Source organism: Rattus norvegicus, chromosome 18, assembly GCF_036323735.1.
Source record: "Rattus norvegicus strain BN/NHsdMcwi chromosome 18, GRCr8, whole genome shotgun sequence".
NCBI classification, from domain to species: domain Eukaryota; kingdom Metazoa; phylum Chordata; class Mammalia; order Rodentia; family Muridae; genus Rattus; species Rattus norvegicus.
Genome location: NC_086036.1, coordinates 49,101,980 through 49,125,926, shown reverse-complemented (window position 1 = coordinate 49,125,926; position 23,947 = coordinate 49,101,980). Strand labels below are relative to the sequence as shown.

Below are 23,947 nucleotides of genomic sequence, written 5' to 3'. Positions count from 1 at the left end.
GGGTCTGGGCAGGGGTAGCAAAAGGAAGCCAAGGAGGAAGACGGGGGTCGCGGGGGGGGGGGGGGAGAGTCAACTAGTAGATAAAGTTGGCATATAGAAAATTTACAAACTGCCAGTCTCAAGGAGCAGATGGCCTCTCTTTAGGATTCAGGACTGCGCAGAACGGGCTGGCAGGGGAGGTAGAAAGGACAGTGTAACTGGATGTGCCACTGCTGAGAGCTGAGGGGTGTAAGGCATCCTGCACATGTTAAACAGATCAGATCCAGAGAGAGCTGGACACACTGAAAGCCTTCCCACAGCACACCTCAATTACTTAGGAGCTAATTACACGCTGCAGTTGAAACAGCCTAACTATGCCGGTCATTCCAGCTGCTTCCTTATGACTGGCCCTGTAGAGATCGGAAATACAGAAGAGATGCAAGTCATGGGGGTTAATTTGGCTTTCACTAGTGTCCTGTAATCTTTATGCCTGCCATTTTCCACCTCTCTATGTACCTACTGCATCTTGGGGTGGGAGAAGGGGGTGAAGGAGATTGAGACTGCCCAAAGCAGAGTAGCCACAGCGTAGGAGAAGGGAGGGGCTGGAATGTAGCCAGGACTAGACAGGATGTGGAACTAAAGCAGAAGAAACACAGCAAGAGAGAATGAGGGTACCGAAGTCAAGAGGCAAACAGGGAAAAGTGACAATCTCGGGGCACGGAAAGGTCAAGTCTGGCACTTTGATTTTTAATCATAGTTCTAGAACACCTGTTTGAAAACACAAATTCCTGGTCCCTAACCCAGAGCTACTGAGTCAGAAGCATTGGGTTCCCCAGAGTGAATGGTGCTGGGCTCCCCACTCCTGGGGATTCTTATATCCACTAAGACTCTAGGGCCGGGGTTCTCAGCCTGTGGGTCGAGACCCCTTTGGGGGTCAAACAACCCTTTAACAGGAGCAATATATCAGATATCCTGCATATCAGATATTTACACTACAACTCATAACACTAGCAACATTACAGTTATGAAGTAGCAACAAAAGTAACTTTATGGTTGGGGGTCGCCACAGAATGAGGAATCCTATTTAAAGGGTCACAGCACTAGGAAGGTGGAGACTCACTGCTCTAGTAACCAGACTGAGAACTTCTTAGATAAGATAAAAATCACTGGAAGCGTACCTTGTTACTATGTAACTACCTTGTCAAAAGTATGGTTAGTAATCTATACATATTATATACATTGTTTCTTTTATTGTTTATTGTCTTAAAGGCTGGGTCTTTCTGTCTAGTCCAGGTTTGTCTTGAACTCAAAAATCTTCCTGCCTTGGGAAGTGGTAGAATTCCAGGTATGTCACCACACAACTCCATATCTTTTATTATTATTATTATTATTATTATTATTATTATTATTATTATTATTATTATTATTATTATATGGATGTTCTTGGTGTGTGTGTGTGTGTGTGTGTGTGTGTGTGTGTGTGTGTGTGTATGCATGTCAAGGTCAGAGATCAAACTCCGATGTCATTCCTCAGGAGCTTGGTGTCTCCTTGGTTTTTCTAGACTTACTTAGGGCTAGCCACCCTGTGAGGACTCCACCAAAATCCTCCCATCCACCTCCCCTTTACTGGAATTAGAGGTGTGCACTACCACATCCTGCCTTTTACATGGGTGCTGGAGGATCAAACTCAGGTCTCCCCAAGCTTATGTGACAAGTACTCTATGGACTGGATTTCTCTCCAGCCACTACCTGAGTGTTTGTGAGACAGCATCTTATTTTGTTGCTCTGCCTGTCCTAGAATCCCTATGCCAACCAGGCTGGCATTGAATTTGTGACACTCATCCTGTCTCTGCCTTCCAAAGTGTGTATGATATCAAGTATATGCTAGATATACATGACACATATGTGGAGGTCAGAGTAAAGCTTCTAGGAGTTGGTTCTTTCCATGAAAGTCACAGAAGTAGAATTCAAGATGGCCAGGGTTGACAACTAGGACTATGACCTGCTAAGCCATCTTGCTGGCCCAGCTGAGCCCTATTTTGATTGTCTGGTGGGATTGTCATCAAAGTAAGGACTCCCTGTACTATACTAGAAATTACTGATATGAGATACATATATTTTAGAAAAATGTTGATTTTCGGTCTAATGTATTGCTCTCTGTTGTGTGTGTTGGCACTTACATTTTCTTTTTCAAAGTTTCTAGCTGCAGATTATCAACCCAGAGCTCATGTTTGTCCTAGGGTCAACCCTGCTTGAATCAGTACAATGTGCTAATGGCTTCTTATAACACAAAGTAGCACACATGTTTTTACAGCCAGCGGCAAGTGTGTCTGTGGGATGATCTGCTGCTATGTAATATTTATGGACAAGGAACAGTGTGCTGGGTATTGAGATGTATTCAGAGCTCAATACCAGTGTCAAGCCGTTCTAATGAATTGCCCCTGATCTGAGGTCCTTGGTCAAGTGGCCTTTGCATCTTGGGGTTTCTTTGTGATTCTTCCAGATGTCAGAAAGCCATTCCCACTGCATTTCATATTCAAGCAGGATCGTTGATGGGAGGACATCGAGTTACTGAAACGATGTTACGTCTAGGACAAATGTTCTATAGGTTGCCATTATCTGTATCCTGCTTAACCCTCCATTAGAAATATAATTGTAAACATGAGCTCATTTTCTTTTGGTTAGAGGGATAGGAAGTTGTTGTCCATGGTGGACTAACTTATAGTGAGATAGGAGAAGTACGTTCTAGTGGTCTGTTGCATAACAGAAAGCCTGGAGCAGTGGCTCTCCACTGTCCTGAGGCTATGACTCTTTTAATACAGCCCCTTGTGGTGTGGTGACCCCAGCCATAAAATTATTTTATTGCTCCTTCAGAACTGTAATTTTGTTATTGTAATGTGCTGGTTATCTCATGTGCTGGATATCTAATATGGAACCTCCAAAGGGGTCACAGCCCACCGGTTGAGAACCACTGGCTTAGATGTTTATACTGAACGGTATGCTCCAAAACAACTAGAAACATATTAATCAATTTCACTAGAACTAAGCTACAAATGTTTGAAGCCATAGCTATACCCTGATTTGAACATTATACAATGTATCTAACATTATGTGATACACCAAAAATATGTTTAATGTGTATTTATTTAAACATAAAAATATAAGATAAAAAGAGCAAAAGCCAAAAAATAAAAAAATTTTTAAAAAAGAGCAAAAGCCATGTAGTAATTTAAAATGCATCTGCCATGTGTGGTGTATATATTTAATACTTTACTTGTGAGCACTTATTTAAACCTGATTTCATTGTAAGTAATTAAATCCAAGATGCACATTAAGGTCTAGTGTATATGATTTTTTTTCACAGATATATAATAAAATTGTTTAGAAACTATTATTGGTGCATGGTTACCGTATAAAGTGCTGGCTTCATGAAGACTTTTTTGTTCAAATGTACAATAAATACGATGACCGTTCTCCCTGCCCAGGCCCAGACTGTTTTATATCTATGTAGCATACACTAGAGGCAAAATTTATTGCTAAAACACAACTGAAAGTGGAAGAAAATTCCCCAATTGTTGCACAAAAGTGCAACATATTTCCCCTTTGATCTGTACAGCACACTAAGTTATTACACTGATTAATACAGAGAGAGATTAAGGAGTTTCTTACCACATAACTACATGAATTCAACTCTTCATATTTTAAAGAAGCATTTCAAAACATCTTCATGTCTTTTTTTTTACTTTTTTGGATGTTGTTGTTTTTGTTGTTGTTGTTGTTGTTGCTGTTAATCCCTTCGTGCACAGCAAAGAGATTGCTCTCCTTCTTGAAAGACTGTTACAGTTTCCTTACTGTCCTGAAAAGGCCCCTAGTTTTAGTAAAGATGCATACCATAAAACATATTTAAGCACCAGAAGTGTTTCTGTGATATCAAAGGGTCTGTAGACTTTGAACTAAATTTCTCACCAAGGGAGGTAGAATGATGGGTGCCTGAGACTAGACTTAAAATTAAAATCTTCTCACTGTGAAGCAAACCTAAGCATCTGTGGGAGAAAGAGCCCATGAGAATGGTCCCACTGTGTGCTGCTATGCAAAGGTTGCTTGCAGCATCAAGGACAGAGTGCAAACATCTCTCTCCACAACGGTGATTCCACATGAAATAAACGTGTATTCCAGTACTGAGTCCTCCTTCAGAGGCCATTATGAAAGCCCTCCGCGTTGTTTGTAGTCTTACAGGATTTGAATTCTCATGATGTACATGAATTACTTTTTATGTAAAAATCATTTATATTATCTTAAATTTCCATTTCACAGAGTGAACCATCCCTCCACGATGAGCCGGTTCAAAGCTTCCCTTAGGGGTGTGATTGGTTTTCAGGTCTCTCTGTTTACATACTTTTCACACCCCCAGTTCCAGAAGCTGCATTCTAACATCAAACTTGCAGAGTTTAGAGAGCTGCCTACCGTTCTGCTGTCTTCCTGGACAGAGGACTCACCGTCCCTCTGTGATAAACATGGCTGCTCCCAAGTGGGCTAGCAAGCTTTTGAGGCTTTACGAGCTGCTGAAAACATGCCTTGATTGCATATCATTTGATTCCAATTAAGAGGCACTTAAGAAGTTTCTACCGAATTAGATTACACTGAGCGCTCTAAAGAGGACACTTTATTATTAGAGGCAGCTTTAATTTAAAATGATCACAGAGGGGAAAACACTGTTCATTTTAATAAAATGGGCTTAATCCCATGACATTATCCCACAGTTGCATACTGTGGGTTATGGCTTATTAAATAATAGTATGGGGGCCCCTGCGAGAATCATTTGAAGTTCCAGGTGCTCCATTCACAGTTCACCCGACCGAGACAGGGCTGGTCACATGGCTTTTTTAATACTTAACAGAAACCAGAAATGCTATGGGGGGGGGAGGTCTTTAAATGAAAATAAAGAGATAAGGCTGAAGCCCTGGAGTGCAAATTCTGCCTTCTCACCAGAGTTGTAAGCAGTGAGTTTCCCAGCTGACTGAAATGGAAGGAACTTCTGACTTAGAGAGCCGCGATAGCCAAATAAACGGAAAGTGCCACTGATTTCCTTAGCTTTTTGAAATGAAACATTGCTCCTTTTAAAATAAAGAACTGCCTTGACATCAAATTTTTACACACAATCAGAGCAAAAGCCGCCCCCTCCCTTTGAATATACAACAGTGTCCGGGTGTGTTTTCTTCCCAAAAGTTATTATTTTTACAAGCCTTGGTTTGTGTTTAATGTTTCAGAAAAGAAAAATGATTAAAAGCAAATGTCCGAAAGTCAGTTATTTCGTACTAAGCATAAACCACACAGCTAGCTTTCACTGGATGAAGCCCTGCAGACACATTTGGCTTGCCCATCACTGATACTTCAGGAATAAAAGCAACTTGTGGTTTGTGGTTAGTGATTAAGCACCAGTGAACTTGTGTGCTCTCGTATAGAAAAATCTGCCGCGTTTTGAGCACTTCACACTTTGTAACAACATCTTTACTATGCCTTTCAGAATTAATTGACCTAAAACCCAGTGACTCCACGATATATCTATTGGATAATTAGAAGTCTGAGGACCAACAAATAAAACCCATTATTGATGTGCAGATCTTCAGTCAAACAAATACTTTAGAGCCCCAACTTGCAAAAACTTATTTCCTTTGAAATGGGCATCATATCAAAGACGTGCTGCTGGGATGATTCATACCACCAGATTTCAAGGTCCTCTCCAAAACAGATTAAAAAATCTAAAAATAACGTTATGAAGTCAGGAGGCCAAGGTAGGAGGAGTGGACGTCAGGCTAGGCTAACGCGCCTAGTATGATGATGTCATGAAAATAATAAACAAACAGACCCTGTAAACCTTGAAGACAACCCAGGACCTCTCCAACCAATCCTCTCAGGAGCCTAGGTGGGGCTCTTCTGGAAAGGTAAGCTTCTTAGGAAATCTGCCTGACCTTGAGAGCAGGAACCGCAGGGAGGGGGACGCAGTGACCTACTTCAGTGATCGGTAGCTATAGAGATCAGAAAATGCGCTCCCTGTCGAAGATCATTGCTAAAATCTGTCTATACCACACTGGAACAATCAATTTTGTAAATGATTGCAATAATCAAGGAAATTGCCTAATTTATAAATCCTTGCATAGGGCATTTTAATGGATCCCTCAGTTTTAATGCTGACGCCTTCAAAGCCCAATGAATTGTTGTCCCGGCTGTCTTTACGCAAAATGATAAAAACATGCCGTCTCATAGGGAAACCACATCTCATGGATATTCAGACCCTCAACCTGCGATCATTCATTAGTGACTTCCACAAAAGTTCCATACGCTGGAGCTTCATGAGGAACAAACGAACACACGTGTCTGTGTCTGTGTCGTCTGTGCGTTGATGAAAACCACTAGAGTTTTAGAATCTGAATAAATGACGTTGCAACAAATTGTACCATAGTATACAAATCCTCCAGCCCTGAGGACCCTTGCTATAACGGCTTCTCTCTCTTTTTTTGCCTAACCCTAGGCCAGTTTTATTTTTTGGATTGTTATTGTGGTGGTGGTGGTGGCGGTGGCGGTGGCGGTGGGTTGGTTGATTTTAACCAAGTCTCCGAGTCAGCAGGCTCCGCCATGCTAACCTCCCAAACTGTCAATCCCACCAGTGCGGATGATGCTGGTCACGCTACATCGTATGTGTGCTGTTCTTGTCTTTACTTGTCCACTAACAGGTGGACCCCCGGGGTCCACCCGGAAACTCAGACTGCACACTTCGCTTCTCCCCTAAGCCCTCCTCATAAGGTTGCTCATCTTGGCTATCCTTGGCCAGTTGATTCTGGCCAATGGTGTACTGTCAGAGCTTTCCCTGCTGCCCAGCCTCACCACCCTGACGTTTATGGTGCACTGATTGGCCTCTGTCAGTGGTGCTGCTTGTAAATTCACTTTGAAAAGCTTTGTGTTAACAGCCTTCAACCAGGCTCCAAGAAGAGTACGAACAGGCAGCCAACAAGCTCGACCTTCTGCCCTTATTACAGTGAGTAAATCAGGGTTTGAGCCATTAGGCTGGAGCCTGGGGCCTACACAGAGAGGACTGACATGACAAAAGGTCAGCCTCTGTCACACACTATGTAACGATTTGCATAATGGAATTCTGTAACTTAACGGAGGACGGTGGTAAACACTCACCGTCTCTGGCTTCCTGGGCTCTTATGCTAAGTACTTACACCAGAGTCTGTGTTTCTTGTGTAAATACACAAGGAATGTCTGAACTCATGAAATCTTGGAACATATATGGCTCTAAAACAGAAAGGAATCGAGAGAGAGGCAGCCTCCAATTTTGTACACAGCTGTCTTAGAACATCTGCACACCACCAATGTCTCACAGCCACCCCTTCTTTGGGAGGGAGTCCCCATCTGCATAGGGTGCAGGTTTTCCCACTCGATCAAAAGTGTTTAACCCATAAAATTACACTACAACCATTTGTGGTCCTAAGACCACACATAGCTTTTCCACAAACAATTAAAATTGCTATAATTTGCACAGGGGAACGAGCCAGCACCTCTGTCTGTTTCTGAGAATAATATTTCCATCACCCAACTCGCTGGCCTGCTGTGATGGGAACGGCAGGTTTTGTCTTCCCAGTAACCCCTAAGATTTCGATTTTGCTTTCTATGTCCTGCTTTTAGGGCAGAGGAATAAAAGACAATCCATGGCAGAGGAAGATAATGCCATTTTGAAGTGAGAAATACTTGTGAATCATTTTCTTCACACAGACAAATCCTCTCAATAAAAAAAAAAAGTCAATTTCTGAATAAAACGAGAAAAAGAGTCCTGCCTGCATAGAATTCATCAACCTTATAAGGCTTTTGATCCTAACATATACACCATAACAAATTTACATGAAACCTCACCAATTTCCAATTTTTTTTGTTTTTGTCTTGTCTTGTTATGTTTTTATTGTTGTTGTTTTTATTGCTGTTGTTGTTGCTTTTAGGTAAGTCATTTAGGGATTTGGAAAACCAAGGAGAGTGCGATGTTATAAGACCTAAACCAAAGGGACTAGAAAGAGACCCTGACAGAACCACCATGAAGTATTACATCTTTGATTTTGCAGATGGTTTTACAGTTTATGTAAAACTATAAAACTCCCTCACTCTGTCAAATGGGCACCACTATACAGACATCTTCAAATCCAAGGAGGCAGCACCAGGGAAGTGGGCCAGCCGTGAGGATACACAACTGAAAGCATAACAGGATGCCACAATGGTTTATTTTTAAGGAAGAAATGACTTAAGTTCTGTGAAACAGACTTATTTACAACTAAATTGACAGAGTGGTATATTAAATGATAAACTACTGAAAAAATATTATTTTTAGTTCAATGTAACTAGATTTACAGAAGCTGTCTTCCCCTGGCATCTTGTGACTTGCCCAAAATGAGCTGAAATACATAAAACAAAAGTGCGGTATCTATAGTTACAGTGTTATCACTGAAACAATTTTAAGTGATTTTAAGTTAATAAAAGAGTATTGACTCAAAATGATTTTTCAACACCTAAATTGTGTGTGTGTGTGTGCCCGTGTGTGTGTGTGTGTGTGTGTGTGTGTGTGTGTGTGTGTGTATGATTGAGTCATTTATAAAAAAGCACTCCCAGCACATTCAAAAAATAGAATCAATTAATTTCCTTCTGGTACCAATTACCTATGATGGTTTTGAAATGCAAACATTTAGCAGCACAAAATATGTATTTAATATTGGTTTTCACTAATATCTTTGACTTAAACTAAATGGTAATGATGAAAAATAGAGCATTCACTTTAAGCAGAAGTGTCAAAAATATTATGGCACAAAATCAAACCACACAAAAAAGCCCATATCATGCTATCTTCCTCGATTTTCTGAAGAAAAAATAGTTAATCTTTTAGCAGAGGACAGTTGAAAACAACATATATAGACTTGCCCAAGCAAAAGGGACGACAGGCTGTATAAAGTTAAATTCCTGTCTAATACCTTGACTGTAATTCTAATAAGCCACTATGTTATTTCAATTAGCAAGGGGGAAAAAATTAGGTTGACATGGGTACAATTTATTTTGTCATTATTGCTAAACTTTGTCAAATCGGACCTTGAGTTGAAAGGTGTAACAGTCGCTTACCTGAATTATAACTTTATTTCAAACTTTTGTATTTTACTCCAGCAGAACGCTAACGTATACACTGTGTGCATTCCTCAAGTCTAGTCATATTAAATTCTGACGTTAAGCAGAAAGAGGAAACCATATACAACTAGATTAATTTATCTCAAGGGAAAAGAATGCATTAATAACCAAGATAATGTTTTCACAAATGTTGGAATCAACTGTGCCTTTTCACTTCTTCATTAGAAAACACATTAGGATAAAGTTATCTCGTTCTCATCTATGAGGCATAACTGCTGAGAGTCTGTTTCCTTGGAATGGTCAGAAAGACGCCCCACTCCACCCTACCCCCACCCCTGTACATCTAAATAGAGTTATAGCCTGAGTCCAGGTCTTGTTAGAATTAATGTGTGCAAGTGAAGGGCTGCTTAATGCTTTCTGTCATCTTTTTTATTTAAAGTATCTAAACATATTACTTTTCAAAACATACTAAAATTCTAATTCCAAAAGAAACATGCAAAATTTTTAAAAAAGACTAATTTAGTTTTTTTTTAAATTTGGTTTTAGCTTGCTAATCTCTTTAAATTGGAAAATTAATAATCTTACATAATTATGGGGGGAGGCAAGACCACTCCTCATGAAAACCTAAAGAGTCAAAACGCTTTTAAGAATGAAGACGCTCAACTCTGTGTTGCTACATTTTGAACTGTTGGATTATACACCAGGAAAATATGAACCTAAAAAATGGTTAATGGCAGCCTGTTTCCCATCACATTCTCCGTGGTCACGCACACCCAATGTTTAACAACTCTTCTATGAACGAAGTGAAGCTTTTAGCGAATAATCAAGGAGTAACTAGTGTCAGTTTGCTTCTGTCATCATCCTTCACGTGCAGCATGACGTACAGAGGCCCATCATACAATGGGCTGCAAACCGAAACAAGAGCTCAGAAATGGTAGCAGGAGGAAATGAGCCGTCCATTTACTGTACTGAAATAAAGAAAGCAGCCCCGCAAAGACCTACCAGGACCTGAGTTTCGAACTCTAAATAGGAAGACGTTCCTTCAGCACGTGGCTGGCAAGAACTCTAAGAAGAGGAATGAGTACAGTTGACTTTTAAAATGAAGGAGCCATCATTCGATAGCTTTTAACTGTCTTGAAAAACCTGCTTCGGGTCACCCTGATATTCCAGGTGTCTAAAATAATATTTAAGTGAATGACTGCTTTGTGAGTCACTAAAAAAAATTATTGTGAAGCCTTTCCTGTGGAGATCTATAGTGGACTCCAATCATAGATTCTATCTGATATAAACAATGTTTAAACTTTTTCAGAATAAATAGAATGCAGATTTAAAGTCTAAAATTTAAAGGGCAACTTATATTTATACTTTCCTGTCATTAAAGGTGATTTGATTTAAATAATTATGTCTCATAAAACATGATGCTTAAAATTTTAAGTCATGGTTTGTTCGTTTTTTTTAATGTTTTGTTAAGACAGGGTCTCACATAGCCTAGGCTGTCCTCAAACTTCCTTTGTAGCTGAGACTGGCCTTAATGGCTGATTCTTCTCCACCTCTCACAAAATGCCTAGTTTTAAGCAGTGCTAGAGATCAAACTCAGGCTGTCACACGTTGTGGACAAGCAGTCTAACTACTGAGCTACCTGCCCGGACATTCATACTTCGTATCTTAAAAGTAGTTATACTAATAAAAGCCTATGCCCTATTTTAAAAAGTGTTCTGTCACTACAAATACTTACTGCCACTAAATAACTCCAGTCAGTCACATTTTTTACCATCTGTCAGGAGACATTTTACATGGCTGAAATTTTAATATCCTTTCAGTCCGCCAAATGTATGTCATCCTAATTATTATTACAGAGGGCTTATAAAAAATAGTTGTGTTTCGAAGCAGGAGTCGGCGCCTATAGATCATTCAAGCACAAGCCTAGAAGGCCTTTTTTTTTTTTTTGACACAAAGAACTGACTTTATATATCTTCCTAACACATTCGACTTATATAACCCAAACAACAGGTGAAACTCACTTTAAATCCATGGAGATATCAAGAGGGGGAAAAAACCCAATCTTAATACTATAACAAAATTCTTCCTCCATCATGTATTAATCAGAAGTGTAACAGAAAAGTCCCATAGTTTTCAATGTTAATATGTGTTGTTGAAGCCTGTATGTGTAGTGGCCTCTTGCCAACATCCCAATCACTCAAAGCCTTCTAGGAAAAAAAAAAAAGAACTATGTTTTTTTTCCCCACATTTATAGCTTTGTCCTCCAAAGTCTAAAAATAGACGAGTATCAGAGGGCAGGAACACGGGATTCACTTTCACATTTTCAGATAGAACATATCTGTACCACGACTGCTCCGTGGTTCCCCAGGGAAGCCTCGGCAGACCTTTAACAATGTGAGAGTGGAGTCCTTAATAACAGGGCTGGGGCCTGCAGGGTGCATGGGTGGACTTCATAAACTTTAAAGCACACAGGAGGTTACAAGTGAATTAGTGAGACTCGAAAACCACTTGTCAGTTTTGCTGTGCATTAGCTCTAACTTTTACCTCCAAGTAGTTTCGTGGCAAGCCACTTCCTCCTGCCCTGTTTTACACATTACTTTTCTGAATCTTTCTGTTGGTTTTGTTTTCAGTGTTTGTTTTTAAGAAAAGCCTCATTTCATGACATAAATATGCTCACCCCTTCTCCAACCTCACTCACAGATCCATTCCAAAAGACAAAAATGTCGAACTGCTTTCCCACAACTGTTTAGAAGTGATGGGGGACTGACCAGAAGTCTGGATCCAGGGCTCAGTGGATAACTACAGGGCAGGAGGCTCCTGGGCTGCCCTAGCCCCACCTTGGGTTGCTGGGCTGCAAGATCACTTGGAGGAATGCTGCCATTCTAGTCCATCAAGGGAGACTTTACAGACAAAGGCCTCAGCCCCCTGACCCCAGTAGTCACATGAGGGTTCTGGACAATGGCTCTGTTTTCCACAGCATTCTCTCCTGGGCCTAGTACAAAGTTGGCCAGAGGGAACCCAACAGATGTGTAAGTGGATGATTATATTGTAGGGTGTAGTGGGAAAGCTCGCCACAAGAACGGTCCCATTGACAAGCCCAAGCCGTTGAGCCACATGTAACCAGAAAGCACAGTGTTTGGACAGCCACTCTACTAACGCACACTCCAACCTGGTCCCCAGCAATCAAGGGTTTGACTTTTCTGATGACTCCTCCTTCATTAGTTCACCTGGCCAAAGATTCCCATCACTTCAGCTTGTGTCCTCTAGTATCTAATATTTCCTAACTAGTTCTCTGTGAGTTCAGGAGCAAAGATCGTTGAAGGATTATCTAGTTATAAAATCGAGTAGCGCTGATTAGGGCTTTTTCAGACACTACTTTAAATAATAGTGGGGATTAATTTACACCAGAATGACATTATCTCTCGTGTTTTGATTATCTATTTTTTTGAAAGTTGTATAATTCCACTTTGTCAGAAGAGAAACCAAAAATTTTAAGGTTTGATTTACAGTACAATTCACAAAGAAGGTTGGGTACTTTCAAAGTTCTAGAACATGTTGGTCTCTCACATTCAACATTTACAAAAAAAAAAAGTTTTAGGTGACCCAAAACTGGCCCTAAAATTGCTATATGAGCCCCACCCCCCCACCCCACCCCGGTTGACTTTTAACGTCTGACCCTCTTGTCTCCACCTCCCTAGTGCTATAGAATCACATCCTCCTAGTTTAAGTGCTGCTGAGGACCAAATTCACGGGTTCCTTCTTACTTGGCACGGAAGCACTCCACCTTGTCTCCACAGATTGGTTTTCAACTGAGAAAAATTACCCTGACTCTGCCTTTTCTCTGCTTCTCTTGCTTCAGGCACAGAGACCTCTGGAAAGAGCTGGGAAGCTGGCATTAAAGTCACCTGGCTCTACTCTACCGCTGCCTGGCTCAACCTCTGTGAGTATTCGGCTGTTTCTTCTCGTTCTGAAGATTGAGAAACCCCGGGGGCTAATCCTTCACAGCAGAGGCAGGTAAGGTGGTTGACTTCTAGAGCCAACCGGTCCCTCTGCAAGCCACTCTGCCATCATCTCTCCTGTAGGAACTTCAGAGGTCAGCCCTCCGCTGGGCAGGAGAACGTTTTCTCCACTGCTACACCAGTGGGGCTGAGGGTCGAGGTAGGATGGGTTTCCGGGGCCAGAGGCAGCTTCTGAGACCCGGCCCAAACTGGGGAATAAACTCCGGCCTCTTACCTCCCAGAGGTGCTGCGTGTTCCTCACTGCGCCGGTCTGCACTTTCTCCGGGGGCAGGAGCACGCCCTGGAAGGGCCCAATCCAGGTGCCCTGCTGGATCCTCTGTGCGGCACAGATGCCGTACGCCAGGCCTGGCACGGTGCTGGTGCACAGGCATACCTCCCGCGGCAGGTCCCGTAGCCACTCGGGCAGCTCCGGCGGGGGTGCAGCGGCCGCCGCGCTGCTGGTGCCCACAAGCCGGCGCAGCGAGTGCAGCGGCCCGTGCATGGGGCACTCCCCGTTGCGGTTGTCCGCGCACATGTCGCAACCTGTGGGTGACACCAGAGAAGGAGGGAAGAGTTAACCCATTCTTTTGTCCGGTGGGTGGGGTAGATGTGGGGGATCCTTGGGTAAACTCCCTAAACTGCAGCAGGTAAACCACCTGTTGGGCGCCACAGGGAGCACAAGGAGTCGGAAAGGAACTTGTACCACACCCCGGGGACTTGCAGCACTCAAATATGCGCGCTGGGATCCGCTCAAGGCTTTGATGCTAGGTTTGGATAGTCAGATGTGCTTTCCAGCGCCTAACGCCCATGACTTTTGCTTCCTATCCAGTTTGCCTGGTCTCAGCTTCTCTCACTACCCTGCACGCGTTCTTGTGCCTGCACTCTAGCCAGTGTCCCGGAGTGTGCTTATCTTTTCTCCCTCAAGAAGTCTGTCTCTCATCCGACCATTTATCTCCAATAGTCTCAGATAGTACACGATGTCTCAGATAGTACTTGGTTCTGCTCTTGGGCTATCAAAGCGGGAGTGACAGGTACAAACATTGGACTCCGAAGCTTCTTATGCTAACTCGGGAGGGAGTGCAAGCTCCAATCCCGGTCCTTTAGGAGGTAGGACCCCGGCCTCTGTCCAGAGCCCACTCCAGCGAGTTCGCCCATCAAAGTTGAGCGGGAACGGAGAGGGAAGGGGTGCGAGGGGGGGGAGGGTTGTCAGTTGTGATTGTGTGTGCAAGTTCTTCCCAGAGACCAAATGAAATAGGACGTTTAAGGATCAGGGTACAGGGTCTTTAATGATCGGGGTAATGATTCAATTGAGCAGGATGGAAGGCCGAGCACGAGTTAAATGAGATTATCTCATTCGGTGAAGCTGTTGCTGAAACTGCTCCCGACTTGCCCCCAGGGCAGACATCACACTGGGATTTTCCTACACTCCAGGCGGGCTGCTCCAGGGCACCCAGTGTCCTTTGACTCGGTCTAGGAGGAAAAGGCCAGGCAGCCACTAGAAGCTAAGCTTTCAGCGACCAGGCTGTCGGAATGGCAGAGTCTAAGGGTTATTAATGGGCCTGGCGGAGCCGCTGTGTCTGCTCCCTGGTGCGGCCGGCCTCCGCAGCGGACTCCTGCCTATGCGACTCAACCTTCAGAGTCCAGCCTCCCTAGGGACGCCTAGGGTTCTGCTGCAGCCGAGTCCTGTGGCACTGACCCTGGCACTTGGTGCTCCTGTACTGGTGGAGATGGTAAGACCAGGTAGCAGGGTACCTGAGTTGCACTCCGAGCTACTCTGCACCTTCCCCCTTGTCTCCATGGCAATTACCCCTTGTAGATCACTCCAAATATGCCACGTCTGTGCTGAAACTGTCAACCACCCAAGAAACTTGTTACAAGACAAATCAGTGAAGAATTTTCCACAAGGAACATGCCATCACTTCCCAGAATGGAGGGAGAACCTTTGCCATGACAATTGCAATGTCAACGGTTGAGCATCGTATCTGCCCAGAGGTGCTTCCTGTCCGTTGTGTGTTGCCCTCAATGGGCAGCCACTCTGTTCCAACTATGATTACCCAAGAAGTGAGGAGACCTGCTGGCTACAACTTCTTAGTGGCTGCCCACAAGACTTCTTTGAGAACCAACATCCTGTTTCTGCAGGTACCACTCTGTGCCTCCCTTAACACAAAGATACCTATCCTCCTCCAGCATCACAGGCTAATGTGAAGACTCTTCAAGACTCTACTTTTGACCCCAGGGCCTAGATTGGAGTATGCTGCCACTTCCGTCAACTCTTCAGAAACACATGTATTTCACTCAGCCATGTCATGTCGTTCCTTACTTGTGGACAACAAGAAGAAGACACCACAGAAACAAAGTGACACACAATATTAACCCTGAGTGCCTTCTATGTGCTATGCACCCATCTTGCACCAAAACTGTCACTCTGGTATCTAAGTACCGCAATTCCCATTTTTGCCAATGAAGCAGAAGACATTTTAGGAGTACTGATATTGGACCAAGGGCCAAGAAACTAGAAAGACACAGCAGAAAGATTCACTCTGCCCGACTCCAAAGCCTTCAAAGGCAGAGATTTAGGAAGACTAATGGGGGCTAGGAGAATTTTATACACCAACTCATGACTCGATCAATAGAATTGAAAGAGTTTACTGATGTAACCATTTGGGGGCCAGGAAAAGAACTCCAGGCATGATTGAGTCATAGTTACAGAGAGAGTTCTCTCTTCCACACTCATGGGCTTGAGGGAGCTAAAGTATAAGAATAGGAAAATAAATAGCCAGCATCCATAATGTCAGTGCGTCTGCTTTCACAGACACGTTAAAATGACCTTTCAGCACCTGAGCAAAAAAGGCTTTAAAAAACGACAATAAGAAAAGGCAACGTGCCCATGAAAATAAATATAAATCACCCAGGGAGGGCTTAACTGATTTTTCTTTTCTGGTTCATTCAATTAAGTAAAGAATGAAAGAGAGAGAGAGAGAGACAGAGAGAGAGAGAGAGAGAGAGAGAGAGAGCTCACAACCTAATACTCTGTGCCAAAACTCCCTCATCTCTACATCATGTGTGTGGATAAACAGATTAGAAGCAATTAACTCCAGCCACTGCCCCCACAGAAGACAAGCAGCACACTTCAATAATACGTGAATAGATGATGGCTAACTCGTTCCTGAAGCCCTCTTCCACCTGTTAGGTTTCATTGTTCTCTACAGCATACTTTAAAAGTAGCAGTTTGTAGAGTATTAAAAAACCCGAGGCTCCTCCCAAATCTAGAAGACTATATCCTAAGTTCACAAATGGACGGTGAGCAAGCCTCGTCCAGGCTGATGAGTTCATTTAATATGTGTCTTAATAAAAAAAAAAGTAAAAATATCTCTGCCAGAAAAGTTGACCAGTTGCCATCAAAATAGTTATGTATAGTCTCCAACATTTTAACCACATACAAAATCTCTCGGATTGAAAATATTTCTTTCTAACCTGTCTTGAGGTCCTAGAGGAGCCTGGGGAAGTTTTAAACAAGTGACTTTTTTCTTGAGATTGACGCCTAGTCAACAGTTGGCAAACATAGTGTTTTCTAGCCTGCGAGCCACAGACACCCACATAGAAAGGTTTGAAAGAGAAGCCACCTTGGTCCTCCAACCTCTCCCCACATAGCAGTCCAGGCCTTAAGAACCAGGGATTTGTGTACAAGTTTACAGCTAGACACAAGATGCTTTCAAATGTCACCGTATGGTATGGAATTAGAGCCATCCAGATCTCTTTCGGAGCACATCTGCCTAGGGGGCGTGAGTAAGGAAAGGGTGTGAAGGTGGGTTGCCAGCTTGCCCACCTACTGACCTCAGAAGGCCAAAGCAAGCCTTCCACTTCGTTTCACAGCCTTCTTACTGTGTGAATGCTTTCAGAGGTTTTTGTTGTTGTTTTCAACTACATGTACTATTATTAAAAAAACACACATACTTCAAATGAACCCTGTACAAAGCAGAACAGGAAGTCTATTTTCCCATATTAAAGGAAGGTGAAGTACAAAACACTTCAGGGGGTTTGCAGTCTGCTGAAGACCTGAGAGGTGAGTGTCAGCACCGGCAAGTCTCTCTCCACAAAGCTTTGTTCCGGAGGGTCTCCACACAAGGCTTACTGTGCAGAAGCCTCTCCTGTTCTTACAGCCCTCGGTTACGGAAACCGAAGAGTAACTTAGAAGCCTGCTGAGCGCTCAGACTGTAAATCCTTCTGAGCAGCAGACGGGGTCGCAGCCCTTAGTCCAGCAGGCCAAGCCCTGAGGGGCCAAGAGACATTGATCGGTCCCCGGAGTGCCGCCTGCTGGCAACTCAGAGTCCAAAGCCCCTGGGGGAGGGGGCATGGTGGCCTGGGGGTACTAGGGCAGCTGGGCTGCCAGGAGCCTCACTCTGAATTACTCTCGAGGGCTCCATCACGCCCTGCCTATCCGTATGCAGGTTGTGGACAAAGACGGATGCGCAGCTGACTGGATGCCTTCCCCTCCGAAGGATTCCGTTTAAGTCCTCACCCAGCTTCTAGCCTCGAAGGGCTCCCAGGGGTAGCCACCAGGAAGAAGAGCCCATGGTAGTGGCCTAGCTCATGTGAATGCTCTAAGGATTCTGACTGCCGGCAACAAGCAAAAACCCTGGGCTTTCTGACCCTAGCCTGCTGGCTTGGCCCAGGAACCAATGAAAGAGACAAAGGGGGAGGAAAAAAGGAGGGAGGGGGAGAAAATGTGGATTTTATTTGTCTCCTGGTGACTGTATTAATAAATTAAATGAGAGCGCCAGGGTGTGAGGGTGAGAGAATATTGCGCGGAGATAAACCTGGCCGCCCTCTACCCCTGCGAGGCCGCCACATACAAGGCACAGATGATGAATAGGAACAGAGAGAGGAGATCGAAGCGGGTCTGGGCTGGCTCCACTCTCTCCTACAAAACTATAGGGCAATTAATTGTGGCTTGTCCCCTCATCCTTCATCTCCTGGTGGCACATATCGATGGAGATTACTGCTGATGGACCATTTTATCACCTTAAATAAACAGTCACCACCTCTTCTAACCTCAATCTAATATATGGCTTTATGTTCAGTTTCAGGGCCCTGGATAAAGAATGATGTAAAATAGCTAAATCATGTGTGTTATGAGGTGGGGTCGAGCCTGCACACAAAATGTGAGAAAAAGAAAAATAGAACACTATAAAAAGCCTGCACACTAACCCCCAGAGGACCAGGTCTGAAACCCTTGCTGGTCATTACGCTAGATGGAAGTGAAACAGGGTGTGTCTTCTTGGCACTAAGAACTAAGCAGGTTCTTAAGAATCGCTCCAACAATGAAGTGGGGGAGAGATTGGGATTAAGTTAGAACACGACAGTTTCCCACATCCTCCCAGTACAGTACCCTGCAACACCCCCCCACACACACACACCAATCCTACACTAACTACCCTCAGTTTCTTCCCCAAATCTTTGGCGAACACGAGGCTGCCAACAATGAAACCTGCAATCCTGCTTCCACAGTCCTGGTTCCCAAAACTGTTCCCTGCACGGGAGTACTTTCCGAAATCAGAAAGGTCCCAAAACACCCCAGCACTGAGAAAGTACAGCTTGACTCAACTCTATGCCTTGACACCAGAGCAGGTTCGTTTCCAGCCTCCTTCTCAGTATGAAGTTAGCCTGTCTTCACAAAAAAAAAAAAAAAAAATGCTAACTCTGCTGAGAGGATCAGGAAGCCTCTACTCATACTCCACGCATGCGCAGTGACTACCTCTCAGTATCCTCCAGGAGAACTAACAAGATCTCAGGAAACACTTCAGCTGCCCAGAACTTGAGAAGAGACCACTGGGACGCAGATCCATGGTTCAGGCAACCCAGCAGCAAAGAAGGACTGTGGGAGAGGGCAGCAGCAAAGCCCCGGAGAGAGCTGAGAGAGTTGGTGCACCTCAGTCACACGCAGGCACGGAACCTAGAAGGAACTCACTTGGGCTAACGTGGTTTTGGTGTGATTGAAAATCTGATGGGAAAGAGCTACAAGCTCATTCACCATGGCATCTGCCATGTGTGCCAACGGAATCTTAAGGTGTGGCTGGCCTGCTCATCGGTTCTGGTGCGTGTTACTTACTAATCATGGGCAAAAGGAAGGGGAGAAATGAGGAGGCTCTTTTTTTTTACCTACTCAGAAAAGAGGCAAGAGACTGGACACTTTTAAATCCAAAGTCACACCGGGATGCTGCGCTGAATGATTGCTCTAACTTTACAAAAAAAAAAGTTTTAAAGAGAAATGGCAAAAGAGAAAGAGAAGGGGAGGAGGAGGAGGAGGAGGAGGAGGAGGAGGAGGAGGAGGAGGAGGAGGAGGAGGAGGAGGAGGAGGAGGAGGGAAAGCTACACTCCATGCTTGTGTGAGTGTACACTTCAGCCTCTCTCCTGCCTCCCTCTCCTTATCGCCTCCACCCACCCAATACAGTACAAAAATGAGAGGAAACTTGTGTTTTCAGTCTTTCAAGGAACCAAAATACCAACACGCAAAGCCCCTGGGAAAGTTTAAAGTCTTTGTATTTTTCCGACTTGTTTGAACCGCCTAGTTAGATTAAACCCAGCCACTGCTCATCTTTAAAACACAACATACTCTGTGTAGCTTTAAGAGAGTGCCAAGCTTACTTGCCCAGGACCAGAGGTTGTTTTCCCACTACCCAGAGCTGGCAGTTCCTTTCTCTTTTCCTTCCAACTGTCCCTTTAATGAACAACCAAAGATAGGTGTAACAATCTAACTTCCTGACTTTTCTCCTTTGCACTTTGAAACCCTCAATCAGTCCATTTGATTCAAAAGAGGATACCAGACCATTAACAAACTACGAATACATAAAATCCGCAAACCATTCTCCCCAACCTGTGGGGAGCTATCAAGGTACCAAACTGGTTCCTAGCCATATGTCAATTAGTAATCAGTCCTAATTCTTTCTCTGATTGGTGGATGTTTTCTCTAGTGAAAATATGTTAAGTTTCACTGCTACGTTGTGATAAACACACATACCACAATACGCAGCCAGGGTTGGTATCTTTTCCAACCCAGATTTAATACAGAGAAATAACTGCGAGCTTGGCTAAGGTGCTCCCAATCGACAATGATTATGTTTCACTGAGTAGTAAGAATTACTGCCAAGTTTTCTATTTCACACTTTTAAAAGAACTGGTTGTAAGACAACATCTGGAAGAGATTCACAAGGAAACGCACATCTTTGAACTCGATTAAGACAATGCAATTTTATAAAATGTCTGAAACCCCAAAATATGTGAGTCTTCTTAAATGCAAAAAAAAAAACACAAAACAACAACAACAACAAAACCTAGAACCACAGCTCTTACCTTAAACCAATATTTTACCCTCAGATGCTAGAAATGGAAAAGGTAAACACAACAGCTGCCTTGGTTACTTCTTACTACCTCTGTCACAAGAAGTCTTTCTAAAGCAGTGATGAGCCTCAATCGTGTGACTAAAGCCTATTTTTTAAAAATTAAATTGACCATCTAGGAAAGTTTAAATTACTTTTCTAATTATATTATTTCGTTTTGATGAGAAATCAAGAAGTCTATGGTGGTAGGCATTCTCCAGGGAGCAGCAACTTATTAAACTAGAATAAAAGTAAATATTTACGGTCTACTTTCTTATACAGAAGCCAACTGAAGAATGAATTGAAGAAAATCAATGGATGCGTGCTACTCCAATGTGACTTCTTTCTCAGTTGCTTTAAGGTTCTCTTCGAAGGTTGCGGAAAGAAAGGTTAACATGCTTGTCAAAGCTTTAGGTGCTAACGTATTCTAATTCTTGAAATTACCAAGAAGTAACATGGTATGCATGCCAACTCATATTCTTAATCCTTCATTGAGGATCGTGTTTCAAAATATCAGAATATAACGGTGCTTCGGACAGGGATTTGGCATTGTGAAGACAAAAAGCTTGGGAAGTTCTATTATGTAGCTAGTCGTCCACGGTTTACTTGAGGAAGACATAGGTTTCTTTCACTAAATTATCATCATTGTAAAGTAAAACAAAATGTTTAAACGAATAAAGCAACACGGTTGCAAACATTTGCAGGATCAAGGGTTGCTGAAGGATGCAGGATCCGCAAAGATCGACACCGTCCTGAGGTTAAAATGTTTCTTCTTATTCAGTGAGTTCCTCCACTTTCCTTAGCTTCTAAATAAACAGTGGCCCTACTAATAATAACTACCTAAGGGAAGAAACTGACTCATTGTCACAAAAAATAAAAATAAAATACTAAAAACAAAATGCCCTACTGCTGCAAGACCCCGCTTGGAAACCCTGGATAATCAAGGGACCGGAAAATGAGCTGCCACCGTTAATTCCGTGGAATATAGACTGAGAAGCAAACCCTGGTCTCCAGGCTCCCCAGTTCGGATCAGGCCATGCTGGGTCCACAGGGGCAACGCCGGCCGACAGCTGCCAGTACCCGCCTGGCCCGGAACACTGGGCGGCAGGAGGGTGCAGGGCCGCTGGAGTGGCAAAGTCTTGTGGCTATAAAGCGGGGTCTGATAAGAGTGGAGAAACAGAAGCCCATAACGACACCCGATCAACCTGTCTCTTCTCAGACGCCAGAAAAGTTTTGCCACAGTGATCCGGGTGGCGCGGGACAGCGGCTTGGACCAAGATCTCCCACCCTATACCCGTGTCACCTTCCTGAGACCCTACCCGCCTTCTCCACCACTGCCTGCTGTCGCCAGCACCTGGGATAGAGCGGGCGGGCTAGGGCTAGGGCTACGTACGATTGTTGGGGTCGCTGGTGTGCTGGTTGAGCGGGATGATTTCCATGCGCTGCTGCCCATACAGGTAATAGTCCAGCTCCTCGGCGCTGCAGCGGAAACGTGGGACGCCACGGCCGTCACCCACGCTGCCGCCGCCGCCGCACTTAGCCGGCCCGGGGCCCGAGGAGGCGCCGAGGCACAGGTCCTTTGGGGGCAGCGGCTCCGCGGCCACCGCAGCAGCAGCTAGAGGCGCGAACACCGGCATCTGCGACACGGGCAGGGCCGAGAGACCCGCCAGCGCGGCGGCGGCCGCGGCGGCGGCAGCAGCGCAGGAGGAGGCAGAAGAGGCAGAGGTGGAGGAAGGAGCCGGGGTGGATGAGACTGACGAGAGCGAGGCAGGCCGCGGCCGCAGGCTGTCCGGTGGAGGCTCGGCGCGCTCAGGAGGCGGCGGCGGTAGCGGCGGCTGCAGGGACTGGGGCGCGCCCAGGGCGAGCGCGGCGCCGCTGCCTTTGAGCGGGCCGCCGCCTCCTCCATGCGGGAAGAGTTGCTGCCAGTGCTGCAGGTAAGCTGGGTCCACTTTGAGGAAGGCCGAGCCGCCGGGGTCCCCCGGCTTCAGCATGTCCGACGCCTCGAGCTGGGGGGCAGAGGAGGAGGAGGAAGAGCGCAGGGTGAGCCGGATCGGGGTCTGGACCAGACGGGGCGTGCGGGAGGATCGCAGGGAGTTGGGTGGAGCACCGAGCCCCCTTCTCGGCTCCGGCAACACGGCCCGCGGCTGCAGTCCACGCTTCCTACTCCTCCCGGGCGCAAAGTTTACTCCGAAGCCTAGGCGCGCAGCGTGGAGGTGGCTGCGAGCACACGGTGCCGCTTCGCAACCGGTGAACCCAGCTCCCAACCCCGCTAAGCTGGGACCCCAAGAGCCGGCGCTTTCCGGCACAACTCCAGGCAGGACGTCTCCCCCGCCCCCAGCAAGCGCCCCGGAGCCAACCCGAGGCGAAGTGGCGCAGCGCCGGAGCCGCGCTGGCCTCAGGCGCCGGGAGGCGGGACAGTCTCGCCCCCCGCCCCTTGCCCCAGACCTCCAAGATCCCGGTGCAAGGGGCCCACCGTACCTGGGGACCGAGAGCAGCCGGCGGGGGCTAGCGTTCCTGGGTGCGGGAGGCCCTTTCAGTGCACGAACGGTGGGTGGGAGCCCGGGGAGAGCTACATGACCCCAGGCCGGAGGACACCGAGAGCCTTAGAGACCCCGCAGCCTGGAGCCCTCCCCGGAATGCTGGCAACGGACACGGAGGCCCGCGGAGGGCGCAAGAGCAGCTCCGCAGAGAGCGCCGGAGCGCGGGAGGACGCGGGACGGAGCTGTCTCTGGCTGCTGCTCTCGACCGCTCGGGAGCTTGGGCTCTGCTCTGGCAGCCTCTCTGCTGGACACGTGGGTTTTACGACAGCACCAAATACATGTGTGTGCGTGTGTGTGCGTGTGCGTGTGTGTGTATGTAAGCGTGTGTAAGCGCGAGCGTGTGGATGGAGTGGAGAGGAGGGAGAAGAGAGAGGGAGGGGGAGGGACGGGAAAGGTTAGGAGGGAAGAAGAGAGAGGAGAGAGGAAGGAGAGAGGGAGGAAGGAGAGGGAGGGAGAAAAGAAGGAAGGAGAGAGAGAGAGAGAGAGAGAGAGAGAGAGAGAGAGAGAGAGAGAGAGAGAGAGAGAGAGAGAGAGAAGAGAGAGGGAGGAGTAGGCGGGAGCTGAGAACATAGGGGAGGGGAGAGGGAAGAAGGAAGTTCAAACTAGGCTGGAACCGCAGACACTCCGTGCGTCTCCGCCTCTCCCGCACAGCCACCTCCTTTGTGTACACACACACACACACACACACACACACACACACACACACACACACACTTTTTTAAATTTTTATTTTTTTGGCGTGACGACTCCGGCTTGCTTGTTGTACTTTTTCTGTCCGCAATGTATTTTTTTCTAGGTGTGGGGCTCAGTGTCCTAATCTCAAAAGCTGTGGAAACACAAACCAAGCAAACATCTCCGGGTCAGCTGGGGTCTGTGGTGGAAGCAGCGCACACCG

The 23,947-nt window shown here is 45.5% G+C and overlaps 1 protein-coding gene across 4 annotated transcripts in view; it reads right to left on the bottom strand.

Moving 5' to 3' along the window:
• Prdm6 (PR/SET domain 6) overlaps window positions 1-23,637 on the bottom strand; it is a 104,474-nt gene extending 80,837 nt beyond the window's left edge. For 2 of the 4 annotated variants that reach the window (XM_039097239.2, XM_039097238.2), the window contains exons 1-3: window positions 22,991-23,637; window positions 21,906-22,518; window positions 13,372-13,679 (exon numbers count right to left, since the gene is read on the bottom strand). In XM_039097239.2, coding sequence (XP_038953167.1) covers window positions 13,372-13,679; window positions 21,906-22,503 — 906 coding nt within the window. In that variant the 5' untranslated portion in view covers window positions 22,504-22,518; window positions 22,991-23,637. The remainder of the gene's footprint in view (window positions 1-13,371; window positions 13,680-21,905; window positions 22,519-22,990) is intronic. The other 2 variants (XM_008772191.3, XM_008772189.3) reach the window with 2 other exon arrangements.
• Between the last annotated feature and the right edge of the window lie 310 nt (window positions 23,638-23,947).